The sequence below is a fragment of the Budorcas taxicolor genome, chromosome 25 (genome assembly GCF_023091745.1).
Source record: "Budorcas taxicolor isolate Tak-1 chromosome 25, Takin1.1, whole genome shotgun sequence".
Taxonomy (NCBI): Eukaryota; Metazoa; Chordata; class Mammalia; order Artiodactyla; family Bovidae; genus Budorcas; species Budorcas taxicolor.
Window position 1 is genome coordinate 40687303 of NC_068934.1, and position 11131 is coordinate 40698433.

An 11131-nucleotide genomic window follows, 5' to 3' on the forward strand; every position below is an offset into this window, starting at 1 on the left:
GAGGACCCCTTCCGCCCCAAGTCTTTGGTCCACAAGCCTCTCCTCCTAGGATCATGTATCAGATTTTCTAAGGCCCTGGCTCCACCCAGAGACAGGAGGAGGATGGGAATTCTTAGTCTGTCTTGACAGATGAGGAAACTGAAGCACAGAGAGGCTGCTGGGGTTGAAAGAGCTGGAAAAGGACGCAGGGCAGGCTCACCTGACCACCGGGGTCATTCTCCTGCATGACTGACCCCCACGCTCCACCCCCCTGCCCCCTGCCCCGGGCCTCCTGCCCTTCTCACCATGAGCATCTCACTGGTGAGGGAGTTGACGAGGTCTGAGACAGAGGAACGAGGCTCGGTCCGGCGGTCAGACTCATCGTGGGGCGTCTGGCCGGGCACTGGGGCTGTGTTCACCGCCTTCCCTCCTGCAGGCAACCTGGGGGCAGGAAGGGATCTGAATGAGTGTGGACTCGGAGGTGGGCTGGGCTGGGCACAGCCGGCCTGGGAGGCAGCAGGACCTTCTGGTACCCAAGCGGCTGCCACCTCCTATGGGCCAGCAGGAGCCCTCCCCCTCGCCTCTGCCCCTGCGTGATCCGGCTGGACATCCCCGGGCAGGTGAATTTTGGCCCGTGTTCCCACTCCTCCTGTCCCCTAGAAAGTACCCCACCCTGCAGCCCCTGCTCACGTGGTGCTCTCTGAGCACCCGCCCTCCCTAGAGGCTCCCTCCACCCCTGCTGGCCCCAGCCCAGGAGGGAGGCTCCCGAGATGGTGTGTCCAGCTCCCCTGTCCGCGTCATTTCCCTTGGCAAACACGCCCAGAGCTCCTGTCTCCTGGAGGCCCCACCTGTTTGTTCAGGCTCAGCAGGAATACACGTGCCCTTTAGACAAGAGACTGACCAGGTGAGTTTGGGACCAGTGTCCACGCAGCCCTGTCCACTAGAAATTTGGCCAGTACAACTGAGAACCGAAGTTTTTCTTTTGATTGACATAATTTAGATTTAAATGGCCACCTACTGGACGGGGCAACTCTACACCACTTTGCTCCCCAATCTCCACCCTCCTCTCACTCTGAGGACTGCACTTTGATTAGGCTCTCACCCGGGGTCAGAGGAAGACAGGGTCCCACTGAAAAGCCCCCGGCTCTGACGGTTCCACTCCAGGCCCCTGTCTACACCCTGACTCTGAGTGGACCCCCCGGGAAGCTGGGCTCTCTGGCCCAGCGGCTGAGTGATGAGCCAGTCTCCGTCTAGCAAGGATTCAGGAAGCCTGCCCGGGGACCAGGCTGGAATGTCCCATGAGGAAGAGAGGTGGAGGCAGGCAGCGAGGAAGGGACCGTGTGGTGGGGAGCATGGGGCTCATGACGGGCTACGGTAGAACAGCTTCGAGGCTACCAGAGCCACAGACTCGGAGGCACACACAGGCTGGACCCAAGCCATGGCCCTCGGAATGGACCAGCCACCAGCACCCACAGTTGGCTACGACAGGCAGACAGGACATGCATGGAGTATGCCAGGCCCTGGAGGGAAGACACCAGGACCCAACAGCAGGGTGTGTGAACACACACACATACACACACACACACACAAACACACACGAGTGCACAGACACCCAGGCAACGGAGAGGAATGGCATGGGGAACCAGGCAGATCGACCAGAGTAGCAAGATGACGCACACGCAGCGCTGTGCACACTTAGATTCTGAGAGGACACACATTCGGGGAGGCCCAGGCATGCCAAGGGGTGCGTGTGGACTGGGACACACTGAAACAGAAAAAGCAGGGAGCAGTTTCGGGGACAGACGCCATGAGAGTCGGACGCACGGTGCACCTGCTGTGAGAACCCGGCCTTGTCCAGACAACACGGAAAACGCCCCACCCGAGCCGGGACACGCGGGGCACCCTCCCAGAGGCGGGGCCACAGCAGAGCACACGCACGCGTGCACGCATCACACAGACACACACACACGGACACGTGCTCACGCAGACAGGCACGGGGAGGAAGAGGAGACTGAAATAGCTGGAGAGGTAAAGTCAGGTTAAAAATAGAGTGGGAGAGGAGGAGGGAGCCGAGATTGACTGCTGAAGGTATGAGAAAGTCGGTTATTCTGGCCACACCACAGCATCAGCACAGCTGCCAAGCAGCCTAGGAAAAGATGGTCAGCGCCACTGAAGCTATCGGAGGTCACAGGACAGAGAGAGACAGAGAGACGGGGCACAGAGGCAGAGGGAGAGGTGGAGGGGCCCGGCCCAGGGCCATCCCTGTGAGGAGCAGACGGGAGGAAGGAGACAGGGAGGGAGGGAGAGAAGCCGAGAAAGGTTAGTTGGACACGAGTGAAGAGGCTGCAGGGTGGACAAGGGGACAAGGAGTGAGGCGGCCGAGAGGAGAGGCAGAGAGGAGGCGGGGACACACACCAGGACGGAGGAAGCATGGTGGCTTCGGAGCCGGGGGCAGCGATGGGGTGGCCAGGTCCCGCCCTGCCCCCCACCCCACTCGGGGGGGTGGGGCCATGGTGGAAACCATTTGGATCCCGAGCAGAGACGGTGAGAGAGATGGACAGGGCACGAGGCATGCGTGGGTGCAGGGCAGTGGGTGAGGTGGGCCGAGCGAGCAGGGCGTGGGAGCCAGGGGCAGCCGTGGCCTCCTTTCCTCCCCCTCTCGGGCCCAGGAGCCGTCTGCATCTCTCGGGGCTCCAGCGCTGAGGCCTAGGGGTCTGGGGGGTCCTGGATGGGTGGGGCTTCAGGACCACCAAGAACTGTGGGAGTGAGGGGCAGTGACTTGCTAAATGCACCTTGCTTGGGACCTGGAGTGGCCACGCCTCCTCCTAGGGCTCTTGTTTCCTGGGAACCTGCGGCTAACAGACCTGGGGGGCTGGATGCTCTCCCCAACAACAGCCAAGGGCCACCCATCTGCTACCCTGGAGACATCTGGCCAAGGGGTCAGCTGGGTGGAGAAGGGGGCACTGGGACCACAGGGTGAACCCTGGACGTGGAGGCAGAAGCTGAGGAGGAAAGGAACAGCTGACCCAAGCTCACCATTACAAGGTCCGTGCAGCCAGGAGCCCAGAGGGGTGGACCCCAAAGTGCCCGGTGCCCGGAGGGTGATGCCAATGTCAAGCTTGGGGGAGGGGAGAGTGCCGGGCAGGAAGCACCCTAGCAGTGGCTCATCACCCGAGAAAGACCCCAATAGCCATGAGAAATGAGCTTCCGGGATGGAGTAGGTGTGACTGGGTGGGAATGGCCTGGGTCCACTCAGAAAGTCAGGCTGGGTGGGGGCGAGGGCGCAGGGCCCCCACCTCCACACCCACCTTTCCCAGAAAGGCAGGGGACGACTGATGCAATGATCAGAAGGGATGAGTGTGTTAAAATATGGAATGAGACCTGAGTGGCAAGGAGGTAAAAATAGGCGGTGGGTGAAAATGGAGCCAGTTAATTAACACATGGGTGATATGAAATCTCGTTTCCAGCCTGCATCTGCTCCCTCACGCTTCACACCTTTGTCGGCCAGGAGCTCGGACTCTTAGCAAGGCTTTCAGAGGGCTTCAGCTTCTGCGGGCCCCTAGCCCTCTCCCCCACCGCCCTCTGGCTGGCCTGTGGGAAGCCGGGACTCCGGTGGTTCCAGTGGCCTGGAGGTGGCAGACTCGGCTCCTCCCGCATCCCAGGACCTGGGCTCGGGGTGTGACACCATTTGTGCCCGTGAGCGGAAGAGCTGGTCCCATGCTCCCCTCCCACTCTCTGGTCATTTGCGGCTTTGCCCACCAGACATGCAACTGTGAACTTGGGATGGGAAGAACATAGGAGAGTTGGGTTTCCAGAAGCCACTGCAGAGACAGGCAAGTCGGCTAACTCGGCCTGTCCTCCCCACCTGCACAGGCCCCCAGCAGCAGCCTGGGACAGTCCCTCCTGCACCTTCCGGGCTCTTAGTGAGTGAGGGTCAGGGTCCCTGCCTGGCGGACAGGCTCTGACCCGTGCCTCAACCCGAGGGGCTGCTCCCTCGCTAGAGGCTTGGCATGTCCGAGCTGGAAGGGGTCACCCTGTCCAACCCCTCACTTGACAGACGAGGAAGCAGAGGCCCAGAGAAGGGCTGTGACTTGCCCAATGGCTCAAAACCAGAGCTAGAAGGAGGCGGCCTGGCTGCCAGGCCACACAACTCTCCTGTAGGCCTTTGGGCTGATGAAAAGTACAACCCGATCAAGGGGATGGGTCCTCCTCCCGCGATTACAGGTATGTACCTGACCCAGCCCAAGGCAAGGGAGGAGGCGGTGGCCAGACCAGGAGCAGGGTCATCCCACCTTAGTGATGCTGCCTGAACCCTGGGTCCCTTGACCTTTGCCCGTCCCCTTCCCCATGAGAGTGCTCAGCTCCCTCCTTGAGATGGGAGTGTCAGATGATGCTTCCTTTGGCTCCTGATGACCAGGGCGACGGATGGTTAAATGCCCAGCCCTCTGCTCAGCCCATGCTGGGGCCACGCGGGCTACTCCTGAAGGCCAGCTGCTGGGCTCCCAGTGACAGAGGGCCCGACCAGCCCCTGCCACCTGCTCTCATCCCCCACCCACTCCTGTTCCCTCCTCCTGGTACCTCAGGCTCAGGGGGGGCTGCCTTTCTGGTTCTTTCTGATCCCTGGGCCTTTCTTAGGCCCCAGACCTTCCCTGCCAGGGCCTCCTCTTCCATCAGCCCTGAGCAGCTGGTCACATCTCTGCAGGGGTGGGGTGTGTGTGTGTGTGTGTGTGTGTGTGACCATCACCCCAGGGGGACCTCCAGGCAAAAGGGAGGTTGAGGTGGCGGGGATGAGGGAAAACAGGCTGACGCCCCCTCCCTAACATCCCGGCCGCCCACCAACCACCGGAGAAACTGGGATTTCTGGGTCGGGTGGGACAGAAATGAAAGATGAGGGGGCAGCAGAGGGGAGCCAAGCAGGAAGATGGGGCCGAAATGCTGGCTTGCTCCGGGCGAGGGCAGGCAGGCCCGGGGAGCAGGCTTGATCCAGAATGGTCCCAGGACAGCCACACTGGCCTCAGGCCCAAGGGACACCACCAGCATGGCCGGTGTGAGGGCGCCGGCTGGGGAGGGGCCATCCTCCCGCTCCAGCATCCGCAGAAGGTGCCGCTGCCTCGTCCAGCAGCCGGGGGTCGAGGCTGGCAGCCTCTCCACGCCTCCTTCTCTGCCACGGCCGCCGCAGGCCCTCGCCTGTGCTCGTACCTCTTGTCCCCCTGAGCGTTCTGGTTCTGCTGGGTTCCTGGGTTTTGCAGGTCAGGGATATTGGCAAAGTCATCCTGTTCCGAAAGCCCTAAGACCAAGGATAGCACCACCATCCGGCCTTCCCTGCCCGGGGGGCGGGGTGGGCAGCCCACCAGCCGGGGGAGAGGAGGAGGAGGCCCCGCGGGGTGGCGGGGGGCAGGGAGGGGGAGGAGAGAGAGACAGAGACAAAGAGAGAGAAGAAAACAGCGTAAGAAACTGGGCCTGCAGAAGAGAAACCAAACTTCAGCACTGTCAACAGTTGTAGAGCAGAGGAGGGGAGAAGGCGGGTGGCGGGGCAGTGGGGAAGGGAGGGGAATGGAGTGGAGGTGTCTGCAGCCTGAGACCCAGCTCGCCACCAGGGAGGGGCTGGGCAGAGGCATGTGTCTGGGATGCCCCAAGAAAACCCGCGGGGAAGGCTAGGAGGAGTGGAGCCCAGGCCCGGGGACACGGTCCATATCCAAGGTTCATTCATCTCTGGCTGAACAAAGGCCAGAGGCTACTCAGACCATCTGGGCCCCTGGGAGAAGGTGGGGGGAGGCCCTCTGCTGCCATCCTGCTTGGGGACCCTGTGGGCAGGGGTTTGGGCTTCCAGGCAGGAAGTCGTTAGAAAGCTTGGAAACCCAGAGGGCGCTGCATCCAGTGAAGTCCCTCATCAAGACATCCCTGGGTCCTGGTCGCCAGGAGGCAGGTCTGGGGGGCTCCCTCCCAGGTCCTTAGAGACTCGGCCCATTGGAAGAGAACGTTAGACTCTTCTGGCACGTGGTGGACTGGCCATCCTGCGCCTTCTCCTGGGTCCCCCTTCCTGGATATCTGGGGAATAGCTCCCAAGGCTCTGGGGTCCAGTTCAGGGGCCTTTCCTTGGAGAATCAGTCCAGAAGGCGCCAAGGGGCAAAGAGAGAGAGAGAGAGACAGAAAGTGCAGGAAGCTGGCAAGGTCTGTAGAGGGCCTGGCAGGACTCGAGGGACCTGTGTCCACAGTCAGGGTGGTCTGGAGGACTCCTGCCCTGAGGAAGTCTCAGTTCAGATGGCCCAGGAATCATCACGTGGGCAGCAGCGTGGGGCCAGAGGTCAAGGGGTGACGTCTTCCAGGCCAGCTTCTCTCAGAGAACTGCTGGGCGGTTGTGGGGCTGCTTGCCCTTTCCAGGGGTGAAAAGTGCCCCTCTAGGCCATCGCAGTTTGTGGGTGTTTTCTGGGTGCTTGGCTGAGCTCCCCCAGCTTTGGCTTCTCAACTGAACACACGGAGAGCAGTTCTCAGAAGCGGCAGGCATGCCACCAAGGGAAAGATAGCCAGCCTGATGGGACGTCCCAGAGGGTAGGACTCCTGGGCCAGGAGGTCTCCCGCTTCAACCACCGTCCAAGAGTACGAAGAGGTTGGTCTCCTTGGAGAGTTCCTGGAGAGGTCGTCAAAAAGGCGAGTGAGAAATGACGACAGAGGGGAAGGGGCGGGGGTCTCAGAAAATGGGGGAAGGCCGTGGGGTCCGGAGCCGGTGGATGCTGACTTCTCTGTCTTTGCATCTTCGTCCTGGACATGGCTGCTCCAGGCCGACACCTTGCACCGGCATCTAACTTTCCGAAAGAACGCCCCCTTTCCTCAGGACTAATCCTCGTTTTTCCTTTGTTCCCTGCCCACCGGTACTGTTTCACAGTTGGTAAAATTCCATTTGACTGCCTGGAAGCTGGTTGTGCTGGGGGAAGTCAAACCCAACGAAAACAACATGTTTTTCCCTGGTTAATGCATTTTTCAGATAACTCCTTTTGCTCTTCTTAAAAACAAAATGGCTGCTCTGCACAAGTTCATGATTTGTCATTCTCCATGGCATCGCAGGCCGCAGGGGCACGAGTGAAGGGCAAGAGGAAGGGGAGAGGCTGGCGGTGTTGAGGGGGGTGGTCACATCCTGCAAGCAGGAGGAGTGCCTTCTCCCTGCAAGAGGGAGTGGGATTTGGGGGGCCCTGGTTAGCCTTCTCACCCTGACTCTCTGTGCGGGCCCCCAGCATTTGTGGTGAGAGAAGGATGTCAGAAGCACGCCAGCTGAACTGTGAGAGGGGTCAGGGGCTGGCAAGCTACAGCTGGTGGCCTGTTTTGTGCAGCCCACAAGCTAAGAATGGTTTGTACATTTTAAAAATATTGTTTTTTTTTTTTTAAATGTGATCGAGACCATGTGTCCCTCAGAACCTAAATTATTTATAAATCTGGTCCTTTAGAGAAAAAGTTTGCAGACCCCTGCTGTGAGGGACTACAGGTGGAGGAGGTGGGGGACTGGGGTGAACTCTGGGGCTGGCCTGCCGGTGAGAGGCGCAAACACCGCAGTGGGCAGAAGAAACGCTGATGCTGGCATGAGAGTGATGCTCATCGAATCCTGGCCGGCTAGAGAGGGGGTGGGCAGGGGAGGGGGTACCAGAGGCCTTCCTGAGGCTGGCTGCTTTCTTCCTGGAGCCTGGGCATGGCCCTTGCTCCCACGTGACAGCTACAGAATGGGAGGCAGGGTGATGGCTGTGCAGATGGCCGCCTGCCGTTAGGAGGAGCAGAGGGGTGCAGGGTTCCCGCCGGCTCTCCGTTCTGCTCGAGCCATGGCAGAACCGATTCCCATCACTCTTCCAATCCATGCCAGTGCCACAGCATCCGCCCCAGGACAAACCGCCCTTCTGCAGGCCAGGAGGCTCTGTCGGCTATCTTGTCTCAGGCCGGCGTCCAGCTGAATTCCTGACGGTCCTTGGGAGGGGAAGAGCCCCAGCAGATGCGCTACCTAGTTTGGCCAAGTAGTCACAGGCGGCACGGCACCTTCCTGCCTGGCCGGGGCCAAGGGTATGGGAAGCTGGTGCAGGGGGTGTCTTCCGTTGGGCTGCCCCTCCCAGGGGTAGCACTCCTGACCGCCTTTCGGGCTGGGGTCTCAGCTGGAGGCACGAGCTCTGAAGGATGCTCAGAATCCTCACATTTTGCCAGTGAGCTGGGCCTTCACCTTGGCCTTCCCCTTCCTCCTCCCTTTCTCCTCTCCCAGGCTTAGTGTGCTGGTCTCCTGCTCCATGAAAAGTGCTCCCAGGAAAAGACCTGGGTGTTGAGAATAATCCCCAGAGCCTGGAAGGAAGGTCACGTTAGGCCAGAGGAAGGAGGTGATGTCACGGACTGAAGCCCAGGCCAGCCCCGGGCTCGGAGAGTGACTGTAGATGCCCAGAGGGACACTGGGCAGAGGGCACCCTGGGTGGGGCCCTGCCAGTGTGGGAGGGGCAAGTGGGCACACGGCAGGGGGTAGGTGAGGGACACACCCAGCGGAGGGGAATGGTTAAGGCCAGACACGGCCGGCCAGGATGTTGTTACCTCTCTGACCTGTGCACTTCGAAAAAGCCTCTGATTCAGAGACGTTTTCTAAAGCTTTGGGGGAACGTTTTGAGGTTTGTCCTCAGGGAATCAGTGGGTCATGGCGGGAGCCAGGGAGGGAAGTGGAGGGCAGGTGGCTATGGAAGGTCATCAGAGGGACAGAGGACAGGGCCCCGGGCAGGGACAGGGGAAGTGGGAGGGAGGGAGGGAGGAAGTGCAGGGCCGGAAGGTGAGCAGAGTCGGGTTACAGGGACAGGAGGAGGTGAGGCCTGGGCGCTGGAGTGAAGGAGACCAGGTTTAGGAGGAGAGGAGGAGAGAGGTGACAGGAAGGCCAGGAGAGCCGGGCCTGGCCAGAAGGGGAGAGACAGATCTGGGGACCTCAGTAGCATCCCCTAGTGTCTTCACTGGCTTTGGGGGGCATCGGGGGAGGGGGCTGGGGTCCTCAGGGGGTGACTCAGATACAAGTCCTTCCATGGGAAGGGGGGAGCTTCAGGGACGAGCCACAAGCCACAAGAGGCTGGGGAGAGGGTGCCCGAGTCTGCCAGCCGGGCACCTTGCCTCGGAGATGGAGGGCTAAGCATGGTTCAGAGCCAGCCGCTCCAAAGGAGACAGGGAGGAAAAGAGGCTGGGTCAGGGAGGTGGGAGCCGGGCCGCTCAAGCAGGGCACTTACAGGAAGGATTTCATGTCCAAGCCTCGGTTTCGAATCTGCCCCACCACGTGGTCCCAGCTGCCCGGGTTGGACCGGCTGCGGCCGCCGGCCGGCCGGTACTTGGAGCCGGCCGAGGAGCCCTGCCGTGCCTGGCCCCGGCCATGGGCCCGGGGGTTGGGGCCGGGCACTGAGGCCGCGTGGGCCTGCAGCTGGCCCAGGCTCTGGCTGGTGGTGGGCTGGCTGGGCTGCCGGCCCCGCTGGTGCTGGCTCAGCGGCTGCTGCAGGCTCTGCTGCCGCGTCAGGGTGCGGGGTCGCTGGCATTTCGGCTCTCCCGTGGAGCTGGGGATAGATTCAAGGGTAGTGGCCGTGGACAGGGTGGAGTCCTCGAAACTTGGGGCGGGTGGAGGAGAGGAGAGAAAGGAGAAGCAGGTGAAGGGATCACAGTGGAGGAGAAAGACACCTAGGGCCAGGACGAGGAGGCCCCAGTGCCAGGCGCGCTCTGCCGGAATACCTCGCCAGGCCTCCATCCGGGCTGTCACTGCTGCCGTCGCCACCACCAACTCACCCAGGAGGCCGCCGCCAGGCCCCACGCCCACCCAGAGGCCCCCAGGGCGGCCCGCCCAGCCCCCCACCCCGGCCCTGGCTCAGCTAGTGCCCGATACCTCCTGTCTGAGCCGGCCTCTGTGCTGGTCTGAGCGGGCCGCGGAGTTGCGCCACTGGCCGCGTGGTGAAGGCGGGTCCCAGGGCCCTGTGGCTGCCTGTCCTGCTGGAGTGGGAGGGGGTGGAGGGAGCTGGGCCGCCCCCTCCCGCCATCTCACGGGGGACCCCAAGAAAGTCCGCCTCTGTGCTCTAAGTGCTACAGGCCTCTGGAGACGCCAGGAAATCCAGGCCAGCGTGGGGCTGGCCTAGTAACATGTGGTGAGTCAGGAGCAGCCAACAGTTGTCCTGCTTTGTCCTCGGAGGCCGGGGCGTGTCCCGGCCTCCGGGGCCTCTGCCCTCTGGCCGGTGCTCCCTCAGGGTTCAGGCTCTGGCATGGAGAACCCTTCTGGGCTTCCTTGTTTCCGCGGCTTAGTTTTCTTTCCCAGTATCTTGGGAATGACTCCCAGTTGGAGGAGGGGACTCAGGAAACCACTTGGCCGGCTGCTTGGCAGAACTCAGATTACCCAAGTTCTGACAAAGAACAGGGTAATTATCCTGTCCTCTATGCATCTGCAATAGGGCACCTGCCTCACGGGCCAAAAGCATCTCTGAAACACACAGGGAACAGGACATGGCTCATCAGAGGCAGTCTGGGGTCAGAGAGACCCAGGGTTCAGGCCCCATCTCTGCCGCTTCCTCACTGAGGGACTTTTGGAAAAGGAGGCGACCTCTCAGTTTACTCATCTGTAAAATGGGGTAAAAAATTCCGAGCTGCCTCCATCACAGTGTTGCCATGGGGACCTAATGAGGTCAGGCCCAGGGAAATATGCTACTTGTCCTTGCTCCCTTGCCAGGGGAAGCTACAGATGTCTCAGGAAATGGAGGCAGAAGGAGGTCTCAGAGACCACTGGCCTCTGGTAATCTGTCTGCTTTGTCTCCTGGCCAGAGCTTTCAGCACCTGCAGGGCCAGAGCCTCAGGGGGCCTACCCTCCTCATCTTCTGTCCTTTCCCTCCATCTTCCATTCAGTCATCCAGGGCAGGGGTTGGCAAATTATGGCCTGTGGGCCAAATATGGTTCGCCACTTGTTTTCATAAATAAAGTTTTACTGGAATGCAACCACTGGCATTCATTTACATGTTGTCTATGGCGGCTTTGGGGCTGAGTACCTGACTTGCAAAGCCTATTTCCTATCAGATCTCTTAGAGAGATAGCTTGCCACCTCCTGGTCTGGGGCCACAGGGCAGATGGGACACCCCCCTCCTCCACCCGAGCTGCCCTAGGGAGGCCCCGGGGCCCCTGGAGCCACGTTCAC

The 11131-nt window shown here is 61.1% G+C and overlaps 1 protein-coding gene across 1 annotated transcript in view; it reads right to left on the minus strand.

The window, feature by feature from the left end:
* SYT7 (synaptotagmin 7) overlaps positions 1-11131 on the minus strand; it is a 35303-nt gene that overhangs the window by 11372 nt on the left and 12800 nt on the right. The window contains exons 5-7 of the mRNA XM_052661687.1: positions 9201-9569; positions 5179-5301; positions 285-420 (exon numbers count right to left, since the gene is read on the minus strand). Coding sequence (XP_052517647.1) covers positions 285-420; positions 5179-5301; positions 9201-9569 — 628 coding nt within the window. The remainder of the gene's footprint in view (positions 1-284; positions 421-5178; positions 5302-9200; positions 9570-11131) is intronic.